We start from the raw sequence: 24,502 nt of genomic DNA on the forward strand, positions 1-24,502 counted from the left end.
CTGCTAGCATGGACATACTTGTAATGCAGGAAGGATCCGATGTTTTGGACATCGATAAAGGTGTATAAGACCAATGGAGATTAACTAGACTTAGCGAAATGAGGAAGATTGGCAAGCCTTTCAGTTCGTGGGCTAAGAAAATCAAACAGCCAGGTAATTTACGTGTCTTTGCACAGTAAGCCTAGGGTCCTGTATTTTGGGGGTAATTGGTTTGTCTCGTACGTGATCGTTTGTGACCGCTACGCTGATCTAACCAGTGGCTGATACAATGAGTTGTTAAACTCATGGGTAAACTTCACTTGGCGCCACAAGAACCAAGAGGCAGTCAGATGACACAAAAATCCCGTGAGAGCGAACCGAGAACTCATTAGACGAGACTGCTTCCGAAATGCTCTCGCAGTACTTTGATGTCATCCACCTGTCAGTTCTTGCAGTTGCATGTGCGCGTGGTCAAGAAATGTTGACATTTGTACATGTATCCGCATTTAAAAACAAGTGATTTTAAATTGAAACAATAACAACAGTGTTAAATGCGCTGTTTCTGTATGAGGGGAATAAGCAAGTCGCGCATTCGCTTCTCTTTGAGCTTGTGAGTATTTTTGCCGCTTTATTTACATAGGGTTATGCGTCAAAAATCCAGTCTTTGCAAGTATCCTAAAACACGACCATTTAGAGCTTAGGAGAAAGTAAACAGCAGAAAAAAGTTACCTTTTTTGCGTATCTATCACTAATGTTAATCAAAAAATTAATCTCTCACTGCTCTTGACTAAATCAATTTATACCTTTACTAAGATATATACATTATTGTTTATTATCCTTATTTCATCACTGACTGTTTATACGTGAGCTTGAATTTTGTGCTTGTGTAATATACGCACGTTGCGCACAATGTGTTGTTTTAAGTGCATAACATTGCGCATAAAATAGCACCTCAGCTCTGCCTCTATTGTTAAATAATAATTTGTTGATAAAAGTACAGTCATTCGATGTACAACTGTCACTATGATTACAGGCATCCTGTGCGAATTGTACACGAGTTTTATTCGAGTTGCTCGTTCAGGGTTTATATTCATACATAACGTTACTGTATTAGAGCTGTGACTGTAAGCTGTTTTGTGAACAGAACAGACCCTGGATTATTCGTTTATGTGTACTGAATAATATGATATGAAAAAGTTGTATTTGTTCACATTTTTAAATGCATTACATAACATGAACAAACTATAGAAAATATAGAGTATATAAGCATTTATTAATTCATGTTTATGTCATTAAAGTAATTGATGTTAGTTCATGGTGCATTAACTAATGTTAACAGTTTCAACCTTGATTTCAAAAAATGTATAAGTAAATGCCAACATTAATAAGATTTACAATGAATAAATAATTAAGGTTCATTAAAGTTGGTGATATTCATATTTCTTTTTATATAGGGAGTTATTTAGCTGTTTCACCTTAATCTGAAATGCCCTGCAAACTAAATCTTACAGAATACATTTTTTTAGTTTGTCACAACAAGTAGATTAACATGACGGGATAACGTTTTTAACCCTCAGTGCAGGAGTCACAAGTGTTTTGTTTTAGACAGATATTAAAGGTAATGGTTCAATTAAAGGACTGTGTTAAAAGTAAAGCTGTAAATTAACAAACTATTAATAAAGCTATCGTATGTTGTAATTAAGTGTTAACACTGTTTATTCACAAAAAACATACCCGCACTGCTGCTGTATATCATAGCAGTTGGCAACCCTATAAATGCCACAGTAGACTTTAATATGGCATTAATGGCAAAAACATCTCCCCTTAGAATGCTATTGGTCTCGCCTTTTTACAAGGAATATGACTTGGCCTGAAAAAAAATTCAGTCAGAAGAATTTTTTTCACTTTAATCCATGGGAGCACTTCAAATGTTTTTTGGCAGAAATTGTACACCATAAGCGTATTATTCCTCCCATCAGTTGGAGTAAAATAACTTTTGCATTTATTATGATAGAGAAAAAATTCCTTTTTCCTCTGTAAGCTGGCAATTGCTGGAATCAAACAAAACTGTCTGCAGGTTTCGTTATCACTCAGGGCCAGAGTTATACACTTTTAAATACAGACTTTAGAAAAAAAAACATCAAAGCGCCTATTTATTTTTGTGTTTATTAGAGGACTGACAACACATACAACCATGTTGACCACTTTTAACAGTGTTTTATGTAATTTCAAAGGGTTTCCTGTAAAATGATATCAAACTTTTTTTATGTGCACCTCTGCTTGTGGGTATGATAAGCTTTTGAAATTGGGTAGGCCAAATCCAGGCGGAAATCCCCAAAATAGCCTCAGAGTGTAAGAGGTTAACAATTATAAAGCTGGCAATTATTCTTAGTTAATCGTAATTTGATGTAATATACTTATGACTTGCGAATGTAATGCTTAGTTAACTTAAATAAACCAGGGTTGATGACGTTTGCAGCCTGCATATGTGACCAGTCACGGAAAGTAGGGACACAAGTCGGATCTGGGCATTTTGAGTTATTCACAGATTCTGAAAGTGCAGTTTCTAAGCTTTCCAACGATGTGTAACACATGGAAATCTGATAAGATTTGGAGAAGTTGTGGCCATTTGAATATTGGAACTCAGAAATACTCAAACCGAGAAAATCGAGACGAAAGGGACTCTTCTTTTCAGCTGGGGGAGACAATAGGGCTCATTTACATCTCATTTAGATAAGCCATGCCCCCTGTAAAACCCTTTTTGAGATGTTCTAGCATCATATGTAGTATTTTATGACCAAATGACAACCCGCAAAAATAAACATGACTCTTTTACCTTTGTGGGGATCACAAGTCGAATCCAGTCTGTTTCAGATTATCCAATGACCATATTTGTCCACAAATGCGTATAATCCGTGAAATATAGATTGTTTACATCAGATTTCGCATGAATGTCTGGTAATACAATATAATATATAATCTGAAGACTATTTAAATCGTAACATGTAAGGGTATATGAGATTACACTCCGTTAAACACATGATCCCGCCTTCAAAGTTTGTATTTAAAATAGGGAAGTAGTATAATAGATCATCCAAACAGCGCCGTCGAAAACGTGACATCCTTTAGAGAGGTTACCAATGGCTCGCTCGTTCCTCCATCAGCCAATGACTTCATGGAAAATATTGATAGACAAAACATGTAGCCAATTATATGAAGAATACAACGATATCTGTGTAACTTCTGTGTGTTTGGACTCATGCTGCGCTGAAAGAACTGACATAGAGATGACGTCAAAGTACCGCGAGAGCGAGTTGAAATTAAACTACTCCGTAACTATCTCTTGAAGAGCTCTCAGGGTACTTTGACGTCCTCCGACTGCGGCGCCGCATAAAGTCAGTGACGCGGCTGACGTACGATGCGGCTGACTGTTATTTGTTCCGCCCCAGCTTCTTTTATTTTTCTTTTGTTTTGTGCGCCCGAGCTTTACAGTCTAGGGAGACGCAGGCTATAAGTTTGAAAAAAAAAAAACTTAGCAAACATATCTGAGGAACAGGGCAGCGCGTCACTACAGTCACGTGACTTCACGCTCGAGCCGGAAGAGAAGACAATGCTGAATAAAGTCGTAATTCTGCTATTTTTGGACCAAACTGTATTTTCGATGCATCAACACAATCTTACTGACCCACTGATGTCACATGGACTACTTTGATGATGTTTTTATTAACTTTCTGGACATGAAAACCATACATAGATTTTCAATGAAGGGGAAAGCTATCGGACTAAATCTAACGATAAAACATCTTAAACTGTGTTCCGAAGATGAACGGAGGTCTTCCGAGTTTAGAACGACATAAGGGTGAGTCATTACTTACATTATTTTCATTTTTGGGCGAACTATCCTTATTTAGTAGTCACGCTGTTCCCTTTGGGGGCGGAGGCGAAAACACAAGCTTATACAGTATGTAAATATACACACAGACAATGACGCCCCCCGCTGCACGCTAGAATCTCCGGAAAAACAAGCCTATTTTAACCGCAAAATGTACGCTTTTAAATATACAAAAACTGCTATCTCAAACATGGAGAGGCTTCTTCGTGATCTCAACTAACAGATTCTGCAATAAAACGAAAATCACAAATTTCGAAAAAAAACTTTGTTTCTCATTTTCTCGAAACTTGTGCTGCCGACTTGAGTCCCTGGTTTCCGTGACGGGTCACATATGCGACCTGCGTAGGCTGAAACAGCCGCACACTGTGAGGAGCTCGCGATCTAATGCTTTGATTTGAAAGCCTGTTGAAGACCTATTCTCGAGGATATTAAAACGAGTTGCCAAGGAAGCCAAAAAAAGATTTAAAACGGCAATGCGACAGGAAAACAATAAGACCAAAGTCAAAATTGGAGTAGTTTTTCAAGATGGAAACAGCTCATGAGGCTTAAGGGACGCCAAAGTTGCCTGCTTTCTATCTTCTCCACAGTAAATTCAGCATATTCATTTAAATCTGTACAGTCTATGGTGTAAACTCGAAGTTTTATAGTTGCTTGGCTAACTATAGCATGGTTGTGCATAACACTACGTCTTGTAGTGTAAACGCGCATTTGGTTTAATGTGTTCTGCCGTCTCTCCATCCATTTATGTAATCTGAGGTACTGAGATCAATGTTTTACCTCTTTTCTGACCTCTAGCGCAAACACACAGTGTACAGCGCTATTTTTAGCCTTTTATTGATAAAACTAAATCTGGGGCCGTATTCACAACGAATTTTATCTTACCACTAAGAGTACTCCTAAATCGCACTAAAAGATTTTAGCTAGGAGTTTTCTCTTAAAAGTTATTCACAACGCCTTTCAGACCTACTTTTAGTAAGGAAAAATTATAACTTCTAAACTAAGAGTGAGTCTTCGTTGCTACGGATGACGTCAATTCTCATGCACGTGCTGCCTCGCAATGACCACGGTGATTTGGTTGTTAGATGACAGGGCTGTCATGCGGAACATAACACAGACGCACCAAATCATGGAATTTACTAGTAGTAATTGTTTAAAATAGTTCACTGGCATCTTTATTTCAAACGACTCGACCGACCGCGACCCGAATATCATAAAAAATATTTTTGGATGACTCGTAACCGCAGGTGACCGCAGGTACCCGCTCATTTCGGATCAACCCGCGCATCACTGGGGAGAGGATTTGTTTTCAGATCAGTGCAGCATTCCCGCTTGTGTCGCAGACCCGGGACGACTGCGAGAGGCGATGGTATGCATTACAATCGCAGTCAAGGGTTGAGATTGCAGCCTTTAAACGGGCAAGCATGGCAACTGGTTGGCGTACAATATTAAATATATAATATCATTATTGTTTCATGTAATTCTAAAAACTTGGAAAATAAGTATTTGTACACCCTGCTATTTTGCAAGTTCTCCCACTTAGAAATCATGAAGGGGTCTGAAATTGTCATTGTAGGTGCATGTCCACTGTGAGAGACATAATCAAAAAAAATCCAGAAATCACAATGTATGATTTTTTAAAACTATTTATTTGTATGATACAGCTGCAAATAAGTATTTGAACACCTGTCTATCAGCTAGAGTTCTGACCCTCAAAGACCTGTTAGTCTGCCTTTAAAATGTCCACCTCCACTACCTTTATTATCCCAAATTAGATGCACCTGTTTGAGGTCATTAGCTGCATAAAGACACCTGTCCACCCCATACAATCAGTAATAATCCAACTACAAACATGGCCAAGCCCAAAAGAGCTGTCCAAAGACACTAGAGACAAAATTGTACACCTCCACAAGGCTGGAAAGGGCTATGGGGAAATTGCCAAGCAGCTTGGTGAAATAGGTCCACTGTTGGAGCAATCTTTAGAAAATGGAAGAAGCTAAACATGACTGTCAATCTCCCTCAGACTGGGGCTCCATGCAAGATCTCACCTCCTGGGGTCTCAATGATCCTAAGAAAGGTGAGGAATCAGCCTAGAACTACACGGGAGGAGCTGGTCAATGAACTGAAAAGCATGGACCACAGTTTCCAAGGTTACTGTTGGTAATACACTAAGACAGACGTCATGGTTTGAAATCATGCATGGCACGGAAGGTTCCCCTGCTTAAACCAACACATGTCCAGGCCTGTCTTAACTCTTTCACCGCCAGCGTTTTTAAAAAAAGTTGCCAGCCAGCGCCAGCGTTTTTCATGATTTTCACAAAAGGTTAATGTCTTCCAGAAAATGTTCTTCTTTAAATATATAAACATACAATATACCAAATGAAAGAACAGACCCTCTGCTTTAAAAAAAAAAAAAAACGTTTTATCCTAGTTCTTTTGTAATCAGCTTTTGAATATGGGTAGGTTTCTGCAAAAACACCACATTTTGAGCAAAAAGAGAGAATTCCATTTTTGTGACGGACTTTTGATAGAGTTCCCATTCAGAGCGATCTTTAAAACCGACACGGACATGCAGCAGCTTGCCATAGGGCAATACTTCCGGGTTTTAAAAGTTGCGGAAGGGTGCCACCTAGTGGATAATAGCGGTATTGCAGAAAGACGGAAAAACTCGTCATTGGCGGGGAAGCGTTTTTTCTTGATTGACGAGATATCTCGTCAATGGCGGGGAAAGAGTTAAGTTTGCCAATGACCATTTGGATGATTCAGAGTCGTCGTGGGAGAAATAACTTTTTGGTCATAATTCCACTAAATGTGTTTTGAGGAAGAATGATGAGGACCATCCCACGAACACCCTCCCTACTGTAAAGTATGGGGGTGGTAACACCATGCTTTGGGGGTGTTTTTCTGCACATGGGACAGGATGACTGCACTGTATTAAGGAGAGGTTGACCGGGCCATGTATTGCGAGATTTTGGGGAACAACCTCCTTCCCTCAGTTAGAGCATTGAAGATGGGTCAAAGCTGGGTCTTCCAACATGACAATGACCCGAAGCACACAGCCAGGATAACCAAGGAGTGGCTCTGTAAGAAGCGCATATATACAATATCTCAATACAATATTTATTATTTTTAACATAAGTTAATTGTGTTTAAGTGTGGGAGTTTGTGTGTAGTATTAGGAGTAACAGAAATCAGTGTGTCAACCAACCCCACCCACATTAGGACACACCAATTAAATGAAATAATGTTAGCCACATAGAATCACTCATCAGAAACGTTTAAATTTCATGTCAAAATATTGTGCTGAAATATCAGAGAAAGCTCTTGTATATACATGGACAAAACATTGTGTAGCATGTTTACTTGGAACACAAGCAGTGGACTTTGACATAATATTAGTTTGCGTACATATAAACTCATCATTACTCCCGCTCATGTTTAAATGACAGGAGAGGGACTCGCCCCCACAGTCTCCATAGACCAGGGCTATTCAAATCTTGGCCAAATGAGGGCCAGAGCACTGCAGAGTTTAGCTCCAACCCTGATCAAACACACCTGAGCCAGCTAATTAAGGTCTTCATGATCACTAGACAATCACAGGTGGTTAAGTTTGATTAGGGTTGGAGCTAAACTATGCAGTGCTCTGGCCCTCCAGGGTAAGATTTAAGTAGCCCTGCCATAGACCATCCCCTCAGTAATCTGGAGAGAAGCAGTCGAAAGTGGACAACAAGACTGATTTAAATACCAGGTGTGAATGTTATGTGTCTCTCTCGTCCACTTGTGATCCGATCGACGAAAAAACACATGTTAATACCAAGTGTAATTCAATTCAATTCAATTCAATTTTATTTATATAGTGCTTTTCACAAAAGTCAATTGTTTCAAAGCAGCTTTACATAAATAGAACCAATAGAACAAAAAGCCCCTAGGATACTTTTCTTGCGTCGATGAAAGAGGAGTGTTTAAGCTACGTTTATGGTTGCTTTTTGAATGTGTTTAAAGGTGGACATATCATGAAAATGTGACTTTTTTCATGTTAAACATAAACCATCTGTGTGCTATCATGGATCACAGGCAAAGGACACTGTAAATTGTAGTTATTTTTTATTGCTTTTGCTTTGTACTGGAAGCCATGTTAACCTTGGCATGAAACAGGCAGCGTAGGAGTTAAAACGTTTTCTAAATGGGGGGGGCTAAAAAGTAATATTCAGTTGGTTGTCATATAGAATTTCACCACTAGATGGGAGTAGATCTTACACAGTGGAGCTTTAATCTTCTTTATGGTGATAACTGTGAAAAATGGCTCACAATCTTAATGTATTGCTCAGACTGTATTACTGTGATGTTTGCTTTAGAACTGTATATAAAACTGTATGTATATCCAGTGTTATCCAGATTTGTTATATGAAAGTAGTGAAAGTGTTCATAAAAGTAGGGTGAAGATAAAAGTATAGAGTACAGTGTGTTCCACTGAGTGTTGATTTTGTGGAGAAATAAAGCTACATTTATCGTTCATAGTCTGTGGCCCTCGAGTAAGAAAAGTTTGCCCACCCCTGTGCTAAATGCTCAGTGTATTTAATGTGTGAAGTGTTTGACCATGAGGTCTATGAGGTGAGACTGACAATTTATAATGCACCATAAAGGCTGCATTTTTTTGCTTCGAAATTAAAAATACAAATATAAATATAAAAAAGCTGAACTTCAAGACAAAAATATAGCTGCAAGTAGCAATACTGGGGCCAAGCACTTTCAGCGCAATGAGCACCCAAAGTACAGCAAACACCACGCGACGCAGCAAACGCGCAAAGCGAAGAAAGCGTGCAATACAGAGCCCGAAGCAAAGCAAACGCAGAGCAGAACCACCACAGTGCGGAGCAACAACAGCAAAGATGGCAAAAAAAGAACACGTGTGGAAAACCGGAAAAGTCGAGAAGAACATTTTAAAGTGAACACAAAAGGAAATCTCAATAAGTGATAGTAAGAGCTGGGATTTGAACTGATGACCTCAGGTTCCAAAGCATGGCACTTACTGCGTGCGCCCCTAGTAAACAATAAAACCACTGAGTTGTTGTGGCCAAGCTATCGAAAAGAGCTTTCAGAGCTATAAGCATTGACATCCAACAATTACCGAAAGTGCAGAAATGACAACGCAGAGCACAAATAACAGAAATCCAATGTATATTACTAGGGATGCACCGAATCCAGATTTTTTGGGTTCGGCCGAATACCGATTCCACTGTTTAAGATTCGGCCGAAACCGAATACCGAATCCTACTCGCATCCTTATTCCATTACAGGGCTTGCAAAATTTCAAAATCCCTGGGCCCCGGGCAGGCACTCTTCAGTTTTTGGTAGCCCGAAATTTTGCCAATACAAAGCCAATAGGGCCTCTTACCACAATGTTTAATCTGCTATTCTTGTTGTTGTTTTGATGCTGTTGGTTTTTTAACAAACAAAAAAACTGGATTTCCATGTAAACCAACTGTTCCTGCTCATCTCCACACCAGATATACCCACCATTTAAAAGTGGTTCAGTGGGTCACAAAACTCACAGTTTGGATCATCCAGTTAGAGATTGGATAATTTTTTCAATCAGAAAAACAGGGCCTACTGTCGCTTTAAGAGCGATTCTGCACAGACTCACTCTCTTCACTGCCCGTACAATCTATATCACTTTAAAGCTTGCTGCGAGAGATTTAATTTTCTTACGTGAGGATAGTAATGACTGACAGGACGAAATTTTTGTTTTGACTGGACAAAAATCCATGACAAATCAGTACGGATTGCTTCCTGCACTGCCGCTTCGCCCGATCGCGAAAGTGAAAATAAAACTCGAGTGCGCGCTCAAACCCAATTTAAATACCCAATGCCTGAATTTCATGCACCACAATTACCCTTCCAAATCTGTGAGAGGATACATAAGCATTTAAATATATTTTTCCTCCCTATAAGTCAAGATAGCCCAACGGGCAGGGCGGGGATGCATTTTGATAGCCCGACTGCAAAGCACAATGAAAGCGGTGCGGTGCGATGCGTTAGTTTTTCCAGGTGCGTCCACGAAATGTGAAACGCCCCTAATGCTCACCGGAAAAAAAACACTTATCTCCACGTCAGCACCTGATGTGTGTAATCAACGGCCGTGTGACGTCAACCAGCGTAGCACAAGCTTAGGGTTTGGTTCGGTGGAAGAAAAATCTAAGATTCGGCCGAACCCAAACCCTGTCAAAAAGCCCAGTATTCGTCCGAATCCTGGATTTGGTGCATCCCTAGTATATAGTATGAGAATCACATAACTTAAGTGAGGAAAAAAGTTAAGACAAAATGCCACTGCACATGGGATTCGAACCCATTAAATCAGGTTACCAAAGCATGGCACTAACAACATGCACCACTGAGTAATCCTGGTTTGAAAACCTTTGGACAAGAGCTTTCAGAGCTGCAAGTATTGACACATGTCAATTACTGAAAGTGCAGAAATGACACCGCAGAGCACAATTAACAGAAATGCAATGAATATAATAGGGTAATCAGATAACTTAAATAAGAAAGATGTCAAGACAAACACATCTTACATGGGATTCGAACCCATGACCTCAGGTTCCCAAAGCATGGCACTAACAACATGCGCCACTGAGTAAACCTGGTTTGGCCAAACTGTGGAAAAGAGCTTTAGAGCTGCAAGCATTGACATATGCCAATCACTGAAAGTGCAGAAATGACACAGCAGAGTAGAAATAACAGACATTCTATTTATATGAAAATCAAAAAGCTCAAGTGAGATTGAAGACAAGAAGATCATTCTGTATAATAATGCTTTACAATGTAATATACAGTCACATTAATTTACTATGACAAATAGACAACGTCACAGGCACGGTCAACTTTGGAGCTGTATTTCTAAGAAAGATAACAGAATATCAAAAATCTGTTCAGTCATTTCTGTGCGGATTGCTCCGATCATAACACGAGTAGAACCTGGCATAAAATAAACAAAATTTGTAAAAGGAGTAGCGAAAAAATCATTTACTACATGCCTTACAATAACACATGAACAGAATGTTGGAAAATGACCAAAGAGGTATCGTTGCGATCAGCATACATAAGAAAATTCAGAAGTTATAAGCGGTTCTATAAGAACTGTTAAAGTTTATAACCCCTAGGTGGCGCTGTACTCTGACTTCCCAGGTACCTTCAGGACATCATGCCGAAGCTCCCTACCAATTTTTGCGCGGATATGTTTGATAGTTCAAAAGATATACCAATTTATGTGAAATTTCAAAATGGCGAACAGGCAGTTCGGTCAAACCAGGCATAATACACATTGACAGATGCGGCATGAGGCAAAGAATCCGTAGACATCAAGTTCATAATTTTCTGACAAAAAGTTCAGTAGCTATGGGCAAAAAAAGCCTTTTTTCATATCTCATGACCCATAGGTGGCACTGTCTCCAAATTTGGCATGGACACCCAGCTCATGGTCCACATGAAGTGTACCAAATTTAATTTCGATTGATCAAAGAATGACCGAGATTAGGGCTGGGCGGTATGAATTCCATTACCGCGGAATAAAATGTCAGACGTAACAGATTTTTCTATTCCGCGGAATGCAAATAAGTGGCCGTGGCTAACTCTGCCCTTGAGCATGTTAGACTCAGTGTGACGGAGAAACATGTAAAATAGTTCACTTTTAAAAAATGAACGAGTTATTTGTGTAATTTTTATAATAAGTGCCAGTGAATCCATTGCGGGTCACGCAGCGAGAATCTTGTCTTGCTCGCTCTCGCGCGCTCTCTCTCGCGCGCTCTCCCTCTCCTCATGCAGCAGCCGGCCGGTCTCTCTAGGCAAGCGCAAGGAGCTGCGACGCCAAATAAAGAGTTCTTCTAGCACATAATGCTAATAGTTGTAAAGTTTTCTGAGTTTTAAGCAAGCTAAGACAAAACTCGCGTTTATATCAGTGACACGTGCGCTGCTGGAGAGATGTAGTTTGACGCGTCATTTGCTTATACAAACATATTTGATCGGAAAGACAAGAAAGAGATGCAAATGTTAAGGTCTAATAGAAAGTAAAGGGCGTCAAGACCTTAAAACAAACTTTATGATCATCACATCATAGCACCTGTCACATTTATAATATCTAGAGCTTCTTCTCTCATATACAGGTATTTATCCTGTCTGTAGGTTTTTGCATATATTATACATGTTCATTTTTCATATTGCATATGTTTAATGTAATGTATGCATAAATACAAAATACAATGAAGCCAAACTATAGCTTCAATAGTCTATAAAATAAATAACTCAATTAAAAACATCTTATCTGTTGTTATCTTCTGGGCATTTTCACTTTAACATTATTAACTTTAAATAGCTCATATTATAAAACTGTGGTGAGCATTTAGTTAAAAGCTATAGTGAGTGGTGTATTTCTGTAAATTTTTATCATCAAAAAACAATATAAACTGAAAAACATGTATACCGTGAAATATTCCGTTCCGTGAAATAAAATGACTCATTCCGTGAAATAGATTTTTGGTCATTCCGCCCACCCCTAACCGAGATGCAGCCTCAGAACCATTTTTGCATCAAACTCGTTAAATTCGTCACATTATAACTTTTAAAATTCCCCTCAGAACAAAAAATTCTGTTCAGTCATTTCTGTGCGGCTCACTCCAAAGATCACCTGTGCCAAATTTCATAACAATTTAACCAAATTTGAAGGAGTAGCGAAAAAACGAAATACTGTACATTTTAAAATGGCCCCTACTGTAATCGGTGGAATCTTACTGTAAGGTATTAAAAACAATAAGCATGATGAGAGCAATCACGTGTACTTGTGGAATCAAGTGGAATTGACTGACAATAACAATAGGTGCCTGAGCACCTTCGGTGCTTGGCCCCTAATAACATGCTTTAAGAATAGACATGGCATCAATGGACAATAAGAAGAAATGGGTAATGAAACTTTTTACTTTTGTTTTTTGTGTTAATGTTTAACAGAAACACTGGATCAGAGCGTCACAGATTGAAGTGTTGCGAGTTTGCAGGATGGGACTCCGAGCAGCAGTTTTCTCTCAGCTCTGTGTCACTCAGCAAACCTCCAAACATCAAAGCTGCTGATGGGCCAAGTGGCTTTTACCCAGCGGAGGGCAGTAGAGATGTTGAGGTAGAGGATGGTAAAGACCTAGGTTCTCTGCAGACTGAAGCTGTGCGAATGTTGGCAAGTGACCTAGAGATTGTACCTGGAGAGAAGATGTCTGTGACTGTCAGCTGCCAGGCCAAGTAAGAGATTTTAATGTTTTTAATAAAACAAAAATGAAGTAAAGCATAGACTAAGAGTTTATACTAACGTTCATACTAAACTTAATATCACTGCTGTCACTTTTAAACAACAGGTTAATCTCTATAGGGTAGCTCTCAAGACAGGGCTTAAGTGTAGTTCAAGATTAAAATGCTTGTTTGAGCTGTCTTAACTGAATGCAGCTTGCACTGACAAATTTTAAATTATATCAGTGCCATTGATTTGTCTCAAGATTCACACCAGTATTGTTTGTTGTAAGATATGTTTGTAACAACTACTTAAATGTCCTAAAATAACCAAGGCCTATTCCTGGATTAAACTAAACTCTGTGTGGGAAACCGCCCTATATGAAATAAAAAAACATGTTGCATATCTGAAATGGGGTAATAATAAGCTGCTTACACAATACTTTTTTGTATTCTATCTGCACTAATTTTTGTTAGTCTACATTTAATTACCATACAAAAATTCCCCAATCACTAAATTTGCTGGCAAAACTTTTCTGATAATCTACTTATTACTTTACACAGTTTTACATGAGGTTGCCTTGTACTGTAATTTGATGTGCTTAGACACGTAATCAGTTATTAGACACTTATATCCAAAGTGACTTGCAGTTTTTTATTATATTTATTTTAGTTATTATATTTATAAATATACACCATATAATAGTATTCCTATAATATATAAACACCCACCTAAAGGATTATTAGGAACACCATACTAACTAACTGTGTTTAACCCCTTTCGCCTTTAGAACTGCCTTAATTCTCTGTGGCATTGATTCAACAAGGTGCTGAAAGCATTCTTTAGAAATGTTGGCCCATATTGATAGGATAGCATCTTGCAGTTGATGGAGATTTGTGGGATGCACATCCAGGGCATGAGCTCCTGTTCCACCACATCCCAAAGATGCTCTATTAGGTTGAGATCTGATGACTGTGGGGGCCATTTTAGTACAGTGAACTCATTGTCATGTTCAAGAAACCAATTTAAAATGATTCAAGCTTTGTGACATGGTGCATTATCCTGCTGGAAGTAGGTGTGCATAGTGTAGTGTACATAGTGGTCATAAAGGGATGGACATGGTCAGAAACAATGTTCAGGTTGGATGTGGCATTTAAACAATGCCCAATTGACACTAAGGGGCCTAAAGTGTGCCAAGAAAACATCCCCAACATCATTACACCACCACCACCAGCCTGCACATAGGTAACAAGGCATGATGGATCCATGTTCTCATTATGTATACACAAAATTCTGACTCTACCATTTAAATGTCTCAACAAAAATCGAGACTCATCAGACAAGGCAACATTTTTCCAGTCTTCAACTGTCCAATTTTGGTTAGCTCGTGCAAATTGTAGCCTCTTTTTCCTATTTGTAGTGCAGATGAGTGATACCCGGTGGGGTCTTCTGCTGTTGTAGCCCATCCGCCTCAAGGTTGTGCGTGTTGTGGCTCTACAAATGCTTTGCTGCATACCTCGGTTGTAACAAGTGGTTATTTCAGTCAAAGTTGCTCTTCTATCAGCTTGAATCAGTCGGCCCATTCTTCTCTGACCTCCAGCATCAACAAGGCATTTTCACCCACAGGACTGCCACATACTGGATGTTTTTCCCTTTTCACACCATTTTTTGTAAACCCTAGAAATGGTTGTGCGTGAAAATCCCAGTAACTGAGCAGATTGTGAAATACTCAGACCGGCCCGTCTGGCACCAACAACCATGCCACGCTCAAAATTGCTTAAATCGCCTTTCTTTCCCATTCTGACATTCAGTATGTGCCATGTGATTGGTTGATAAGATAATTGCATTGAGAAATTTAACAGGTGTTCCTAATAATCCTTTAGGGGTGTGTGCGTGCGTGCGTGCATGCATGCATACATATACACAGCAAAATCTGGAACCTCAGAATAACTCTATAAGAGTTAATTTCAACACTTTAAAAGTGTCTCATGGGGTCCACTCCCAATAGAGTTATTTTAACACTTTTGAAAGTGTTGGCACGTTGACTCTTTTAAAGTGTTAGCAATTGACACTATGAAGAGTTATAAATCTAACTAAAAATTTACACTTATCAGTGTTAAATATTTTTTAATTGTTAAACATTAACTCCCTCTGTGTAATTTGTTAACTCCAATGTAGTGTTATATTTTTAATACTATGGTGTTAATATGGTAAATGTAAACACAAAAACATATTACCGTACTTTTCGGACAAAAAACTTTATTTTTAAACAGTTTTTAATGTAACAATACAGCAGTATAATCAATCATTATCATTGTAAAACTGTTAAGGATTTTTTTTAAATGTCATCCGATCAACATTTATTTATGACAGAAAAATTGTCCTCAATGGTATCATGCATTTAAGTGTTCATTAAATTAACATATATTAACATTCGAGACAACTACAAAGCACATTCCCAATGTATAACAACAGTACAGATATTTATTTACACAGTTTATGGGATGCTTCAGTTCAGTTCATACAAACAAGTTTGACTTCATTTCAATCCAAAAGCCATGTTGGTCTTCACATAATATCAGCAAAATATGATGAACCAGTAGCTGTAAGGAGGTGATATGATCCTCGACGGTCAGACCTTCAGACTGGATATTTATCTTTTCTGTTAATAAAACAAAAATAAAAGGAAAAATAATTTTTTAATTATTAAAAAACAATACAAAATGCAAAAAACAATACATATACATTTGTTTTGCACAAAATCCTTAGCCTGGTTAGCCAGACCTACATCAAGATGTAAGGTCTAGCAACTCTTCACACAAACGGCTCAATGCAAGCGCTATGACGGATCAGAGCAACGAAGAAGGTGAAGTAGTTACCGTAACCAGTCGGCAAAACTCCAAACACATCTTTCTTGCTTAAAAAGGACTTCAGTAGGGTTATTTGCTCTTCTCTCAAAGAAAAACATAAGTTTAAGTCCTCCAGAGTCGCGGCCAAAGCCGCTTCAAAAGATAGCTGTTCGCCAGCAGCAGCAGCCATTCTCTGTTTTCAAGTAGGAACCGTTGCAGCTCTGTCGTCATTATGTTAAGCCCGCCCCACAGACGCCACACACGATGTGATTGGCATGACCAAATTTTGGTTTTTGGACCGGTTAAGTGTATTGTGAGTGCCTAGACTAAACCCTGGCAGCAAATATATTTTGCGGCCGCTAGGGTGCGTCTAGATTTCTAGGCTACAAAATCCTCACTTTGTTATAAAATTGCTCTTCGTCTGAAGAAATGTTCATGTAGGCCTAAATATATTTCTGTGCTCCTCCAAAGTCCCCAAAGCAAATCTCCTGCACACGTTAATGGATTTAAAAATATATATTTTAAACTTAAACAGCATATAAAGCAAAAACCCAACAAAAAAACTCCCAGAAACATTGAGTATGAATTGCTCCATCTGAGGCTAAGACCAAAACTTAACTGCCGCATTTATATAATGACAATAACACATGACTCTTAATGTTAAACTTGATACTAACAGCAATATAAAACATAACACCTCACAACTCTCAAATGTAATTGATACAATTTTTATTTATTTAACATTTACTTACCATTTACAGTGAAAGAGATGATCTTCTGCTTGAACTGCATCATCCAAAAACACAGTTCAGTGTGTGCTGTAAAAAGGGGGAGGTCTTCTCTATTTAACACCCTAGGAGTTAACAAACTCCACTAACAAAACACTGTAGGAGTTGATTTAAAAAAAGTGATAACACTCTGTTTTGACACCAACTCTTTATTTTTATAGAGTTAAATAAAATAGTTTTAACTCAATCCAGTGTTAAATTAACTCCAAACTCTTTATATTTCCATTAACACCGTAATTTTAACTCTGCTAAATTTGCTGTTTATAGACAGTGAGAAAAATAAGTATTTGAACACCCTGCTATTTTGCAATTTCTCCCACTTCATGAAGGGGTCTGAAATTGTCATTGTAGGTGCATGTCCACTGTGAGAGACATAATAAAAAAAAAATCCAGAAATCACAATGTATTCTTTTTTTAACTATTTATTTGTATGATACAGCTGCAAATAAGTATTTGAACACCTGTCTATCAGCTAGAATTCTGACCCTCAAAGACCTGTTAGTCTGCCTTTAAAATGTCCCCCTCAACTACATTTATATATATATATATATATATATATATATATATATACACTGTAGTGCAGGGGTGGTAAAAGTACTCCAAAGTTATACTCGAGTAAAAGTATTAATACCCAAATAAAAAATGACAGTAAAAGTAGAAAGTCCTCCAATCAAACATCACTTGAGTAAAAGTACAAAAGTATCCAATTTAAAACGTACTTAAGTACCGAAAGTAAAAAGTAAATATTATAAATAACTGTATAGCAATAATTAGGCAGATCAATTGTTTTGGCAGCATGCAAGGAGAACCATTTCTGCTTACTAGCTTCCAAGCAAACACACAACGTTCCCCTAATGTTCAAATATGGTTCCCATTTGGTTATTTTTGGGAACCAAAATAAGAACCCTGCAGGTTATTTTTAGGTTTAATTTTATAACCTTGAGAGAACGCTCCCAGAACGTTCCCTGCAGGTTATTTTTAGGTTTAATTTTATAACCTAAAGAGAACCTTTCCAGAACATTTCCTGTAGGTTATTTTAATTTTTTTATAACCTAGAGAGAACGTTCCCTGTTTGCTATTTTTATTTTTTATTTTTATAACCTAGAGAGAAGTCCCAGTGCTCCGTATGTATTCACTACTGCTGCTATCCATCCATTGTTTTGGAAATTAAGTGAAAACATCATTAAATTCATTGTATTCTTTATTAGTGCGTAAGTCGTGCGCTCTCCACTACTCCAGCACGCGCTTCTCTTCTCTACTCCTCCAGCATGCGCTTGCGAACTTAGTTTAATTTTACCTCAGAAACAAACATTATTTTACTGATTTCTTTTCTTTCTTTCGTCATTTAGAAACTTAAATATGAGAGAACAAATATATATTTTAGTGGTTTTCGATCGTTGTTAAAGTCTAAATGGGGAGAATATGAGGTTCAAAGAAGCTTTTGATTGATGTGAAACAGAGATAGCTAACGTTTTAGGCGGATAAACTGTGGTAAGATTTGTTAAAGTGAATGAAATCTTTTTATCTCAGAGACTACATTATTTTAGAAAATTATTTGATCTTTTTCTTCATTTAGTAATGTTAACTTAAATATGTGTGGACAAAAATATATTTTAATGATTTCCAATTGATTTGACACGTCTTATAAAGAGAATATGATGTAAAGGAGAAGCTTTGAATATTTTATCTAAAAATGGATTGGCAACTAGCTGCAGTGGTAAGATTTGTAAGTGTTTATTTATTTATCAATAAATATCCGTTTAAGTCCTCTATATCGTGATGAACTCATTATTTATATATTTTTACAATGTAATTTAAAAACAATGTGATGCTGAGGTTTTTTATTATTAAAAAATAAGCTCCAGTTCATATTCTCTGAACAATAAACACTGTTTAACACATGATTTTAAGTCTGATTATTTGCATTGAGACATAACAATATAAAGGTTAGGGGAACGGCAGCGAGAGCTGAACCTTCGCCTGTTTCTGTGGTCATCTTCCACTTCGCAATGCGCGCCGAACTGACTGCTGAGCATATGCTTTTTTCAAAAGAAAACCCAGTTTTTCATTTGGTTTGGAAAGCCAGTGTAATAAATACTTGGGGCAGGCATGGGGAAATGTAGCGGAGTATAAAGTAAACTTTTTCTTTAATATTGTAGTGGAGTAAGATTAAAAGTAGATGCAAATAAAACATACTCAAGTTAAGTACAGATACCTGAAAAAAATACTTAAGTACCACTCCTTGGTTATCCTGGCTGTGTGCTTCGGGTCTTTCAACGTGACAAATGTTGGTGGGGTTGGTTGACACATTGATTTTTGTTACTCCTTATACTATATATATATATATATATATATATATATATATATATATATATATATATATATATATATATATATATATATATATATATATATATATATATATATATATATATATATATATATATATATATATTAGTATAAGGAGTAACAATAATCAGTGTGTCAACCAACCCCACCCACATTAGAACACACCAATTAACTTAAATAATGTTAGCCATAATGTTAATGTTAAAGCACTCATCAGAAACTTTAAAATTTCATGTCAAAATATAGGTGATCCTTATCTCTATCCACTGAAATCCTTACATTTATATATCTCTATCCATCATAGTTCTAAAATGTGTTTAGTGTGGGGAACTGTTTTTTTGTCCTGACACTGTTAAATTTAAAAGCTATCCACACCTCAATAGTTAGTGACATTCAATGATTTTAGTAAATGGGTGTGTTCAGGTTAAGAGGGCAGGCATTTTAATGTCAGATTTTTGAGGCAGCGCCCTTTAGTGCACTGTAATTAAACTGTGTGCCAACCAACCCTTGACCCAACCAGCCACGCTCTCCCCTACTATTTATAATTTATATTTTATTGTGTATGTTTTCTCACAATCATGAAGTAATGTGAAGAAATAATAATAAATCTACATTTTTTAAATGTAAAGTAATAATTTATAAACATATTATACAATCTTAAAAAAAACTTTTTACACTTCTGTACCCCTTAAAAATAACAATAATATATAATGTATACAATAGAGACAGTGTTGTTATTCATTTGATTCAATTTCTGTACCTAATGCAAAATTTAGACTTTTTACTTAATGTGCAACTTTGATCTTTTTTTATAAATGTTTGTAATTTCTTTATTTGTTATTAGATTTTCCCACCCCCTTTTCCTGATCCGAATAATGATCTGATAAGTCCCTCCTGATAACACACACACTGAAGAGCTTATCACCTCCCGACTCCTCTGCCCGATAGTAGATTGGCGACATTCTAAACAAATTCAAACTTCAAACAAGTTTCAAACAAATTCCATCAGAGAAACTTGAGATCTGACAATTACCAGAGACTGGCAGAAGGCTGACAAAGACTATGTGTCTGTAGTTAAGATCACAGTTAAAGATCACAATAAGCTGTTTAAAATGTATATATTATATATCCTTGAATTGCATGTTTGTATCTGTGCTGGACCATTTTGTAACACTATAGTTAGTTTTGCCTTTCTTTAGTATGGCTTATAATTCAAAGTTATGAAAATATTATTTGATGTGTGTTTAAACCATGTCTTGACTACTCTCTACGTAATCCTCTGGTCATTTCCTAATCATTTCCTGATCAATGATATGCACCATGTTACCGTAACTGGCATCAAACATGTTCAACATTAATCCAAATTATTATTGAAACATACAACAGCCTTTACTAGCATTTTTTTTCTTCATTTCCTGTAGGTCTCTGGGTTGCTCTGATGAACTGTTGCTGCTTCACTTTTCTTCTTTTACTATCGGGAGGCGTCTGAAGGTGTTGGTGAACAGCGCAGAGGAGAGTTTGCTCAAACCCAGCGCCCCCTACTGTCCTGTAACAACACTGCCACGTCAGCAGCCTACCCAGATTCTTACGGTTTCTGCCCCCCCTGCTCCTCTCAGGTGTGGCTGATTACCTTTAATGATCTAACATAGAATATAGCAGTGTTTAAACAGTATTAACATTTAAACAGACCTGCAAACTTGTCGCTTTTCGGCGACAATCGCCGTTTTCTTGGTCAATTGGGTCATTCACGTGAATCGCATAGAACCGGAGAGTTTTTTTTTTTTTTTTTGAGGTGGTGGGGGGTCGGAGGCTGCCCTTTATCTGAATGCCATGCGGGCTAGAATTGCCAAACATTATTGGATAATTCTTATAATTGACATTTCTCTGGGCCAATCAGAATCTTAGCATGCTTTCCTCTGGGCCAATCGGAATCTTAGCACTTCCTTCAGAATCTTGAAGACAGCGCGGTCCTTTGGATGAGAGACACACCTGGCTACCACGCAAGTCTGATGGACACTTTTAACGTGAAGGAACCTTCTTATTCAAGGTAAGTCAATATTTTTGGAGCAAAAACAACAACTATTTGTTTGCTTGATTTAAATTGGCGTTAGCTACCGCTTATATTGTATTTTTAGGAATGAGGCAACACCGAGTAATGCACAAACGTAGACCTTGCATAAAGTTTGCCTATGCTTCGAGCAAAATGACTAATTTACCCGGGTAACGATAAGCCTAGCTAACAATCGTCCTGCTAAGTTAGCTAGGCTTATCGTTACCCGGGTGCTCTGCCCTGAGTTCCGAGATATACGGCTACTACTCGAATTTTGAACTAACGTTACGAGTAACTTCATTACGGTGGCTGTGGTGCGCGCTTGCGCAGGCAGTCATTCGTGATGTGGGTAAATGTGACTGTTTACACAACAGCTGATGCGAGAGTAATGTTAAAAGAAAACCCACCGTTTTTCAATATTTTACTATGTTCTTACCTCAACTTAGACTAATTAATACATACCTATCTATTTTCAATGCATGCACTTAATCTTTGTACATCGCGTTGTGAATGTGTTAGGATTTAGCCAAGCCCCATTCATTCCTGGTGGCTGTATACCTGGTAAACAGTAATTTTTAACAACATAGGGCTGTTTAGATAAAACAAATCTGGCGAGCGTGTTGTCTAGGCTAATACACCAATAGCAAATTTCTGTATAATAAATGGCTACATTTTGCATCAAAGTCTGTCAATGAAATCTTTACATTGTGTTGTTAGTTGAATTTACATTATGAACACTTGCACTTTGAGATTGTTTATTCAATGTAAGGAGCCCTACATTTAAAATGCATTATTATAATAATTATTGAACAGAAATGTATGTTGATATTCACTGCATATCAGCCATACAGTATGGAGACACGTTGTTTTATCATATTAGGCCTATGTATGATAGTTTGCAAGGTTATATTTTAATGATTTTATTTTACTTTCAGGCAATGGTTCTGGGCACTTTGGTGGAGCACTCACTGCCATTCACAATGGCCCGTCATCGTCAACCTTGCACAGACGCCGGCTGAGGACAAAGTGGCTCTGTCGCACGAAGCTTTCGCGAACATCGGCTATATATATATATATATATATATATATATATATATATATATATATATATATATATATATATATATATATATATATATATAATTTTTTTTTTTTTTTTCATTTCTGTCTGTCTCTTGTTGTTTTTTTATTTCAGGGTCATGCTTCACAACACTTCCAGGCGTTTCCGTGAGTTGTAAATAAAAAGATTTGTAAAATATTAAATGTGTCATTCTCTTTAAGCTTTAAGGATGTTATAACATTGATTTTTGATTAAAGTATACTGATTTTTGTTAAGTCACGCTCAGAATCATATTAAAAACACAAAAAAATAGAGCTGGGGTAACCCCCCCACAGATACACCGGCCAACCACCCCAGTGTGGGCGACACTGTCACCTTTTTTACTCTGAGGAGTTTGCAGGTCTGTTTAAAAACAGGGACAAATTGTTGACCCAGTGCATAGCAAGCACATGGTACCTTTGTACATATTTGAAGACCCAGCAAAATCAAAACTGGGTTTTGTGGCGTTAAGTCCATGTTTGCTTGCATTAAGGTCTTTAAAATGCTAATAAGCTTCTGAAAATAGTTTTTTTCTGTGAAGTTTTCTCCAAATCCACTTTTAATGTTTCTCTCAGGGCCTTCTCTCAGAAATTTACATTTCATATGGATTAGACGACAAAATCAGAGAGTAGCCTATTTATTTTTTTATTTTGAATTGTTTTGTTTAAAAGTAGACATTTCAAGCTTTCTATAATAAATATATATGTCTGTGAGGCATATGCCGAGTTTTGGTTCATTTATGAGACGCTCCAGTTCATGTTCAATGCAAGTGATCGCGCAGGCGCCTCCATGCCACTATTATATTGTCTGCTAAATTTGCATCTTATTTATTAAATACAGACTTTTGGTTGATTAAAAAATATCAAATTTAAGATACAATTTATACAAAACGAAAAATTTAATAAAGTTTTCAAAATCCTCTAATGCCTGGCTCGCACTACAGGATTTTTTTAAATTCTGGCAGATTATGAAATCTGGTTGCAACACACACATAAAGAGAATCTTGTCAGATATTCTTCTCTCAAATCTTAAACATGCTCACACTTCAGGATTTAAAAATCCTAGTGCATCACACACTACAGGCTATTATTAAGATTATCTTGCCAGAGCAAGCACTTCACGTCGCCTCAGGAGAAGAGTATATAAAGAAAGGAAGACGATGACACATTTATTATGATTTTCTTTTAAAATATTTACATTTGCTAGCAGCTTTCTATTTGAAACCTTGGTGATTTCACCTCCTTAGCTCTTGTTTGTTGCAACGATCATGATACGTTTAAGGATGTGTTATGCAGGCAGTGTTTGGATGCATACTGTAGCTGTGTGCACAATCTAGCACCAACTCAAGTCTAATCCTCATGCAAGATTATATTATATATAACTGGCTAGCCTATATACAGTATCACGATTTTTTGCACATTTAAGAGTTATTATTAAGTGATGTAGGCTATTTCTATTAATGCTCTGTTTTCCTGTTTCTTCTTAACAGGAATATTTTTGTAGGTTATAAGCATTGCTGCTAAATGACTTATGCTTGGTTAACTCTCTGGGGTCCGACCATTTTGGGACACTGTCAGAGGTTCTGACATGCTCTTACATTTGGTCTTTTTTCAGTTGCTTTAAAACATAATAATGGCAAGTGTCTCATACCACTGCGTTCAGCACAAACTGGGCTAAAATATTATACGAGCTACATGTATGTACATGTTTGTATTTTTGAGAGAAAAAGGTTTATGCGTGGTTTTTAAAAAAGCAAAAATTTTAAGTCACTGATATAAGTCCACAAAACCCATACTAAACATGTTTTAACAAGACTTTCCTAAACAGAATCTAGTAGTCTAGAGTTTTTTCTTTAAAATGATGTGAAAATCACCCTGCCTACTTAGTCACATAAAACATTGTATTGATTTAGAAATGGTAAGACACTTTTTGTTTAGAGGGGCCGTATGCGAGAAGGATTGATTGACAGCTAGCAAACAAAGCCTCGCATAATGAGCTGCATAATGAGGCAGGAATGTGAGAATGAACTACAGTAAAGAATGTGAGGACAAATGTATACATGTTTGTTTGAGGTTTATTAAGTTAACAATATAATCAAAATAGAAATGATGGTCAGTAGGACATTTTAAATTTATTTGGAAACAAACCCAATTCAAAAACTTTGTATAAACTAAGAAACTGATACACAACAGAGCTGTAAACTTCACATGGCTCATGTTACCATATAACTTTAT

General features: G+C 37.2%; 1 protein-coding gene across 1 annotated transcript in view; it reads left to right on the top strand.

Annotated features, from left to right (window-relative positions):
* mov10l1 (Mov10 like RNA helicase 1) overlaps positions 1–24,502 on the top strand; it is a 308,056-nt gene that overhangs the window by 92,367 nt on the left and 191,187 nt on the right. Inside the window, exons 7-8 of the mRNA XM_065272934.2 lie at positions 12,866–13,147; positions 20,541–20,735. Of these exons, the coding sequence (XP_065129006.1) occupies positions 12,866–13,147; positions 20,541–20,735 (477 nt within the window). The remainder of the gene's footprint in view (positions 1–12,865; positions 13,148–20,540; positions 20,736–24,502) is intronic.

The sequence above is a fragment of the Paramisgurnus dabryanus genome, chromosome 6 (genome assembly GCF_030506205.2).
Source record: "Paramisgurnus dabryanus chromosome 6, PD_genome_1.1, whole genome shotgun sequence".
Classification (NCBI taxonomy): Eukaryota; Metazoa; Chordata; class Actinopteri; order Cypriniformes; family Cobitidae; genus Paramisgurnus; species Paramisgurnus dabryanus.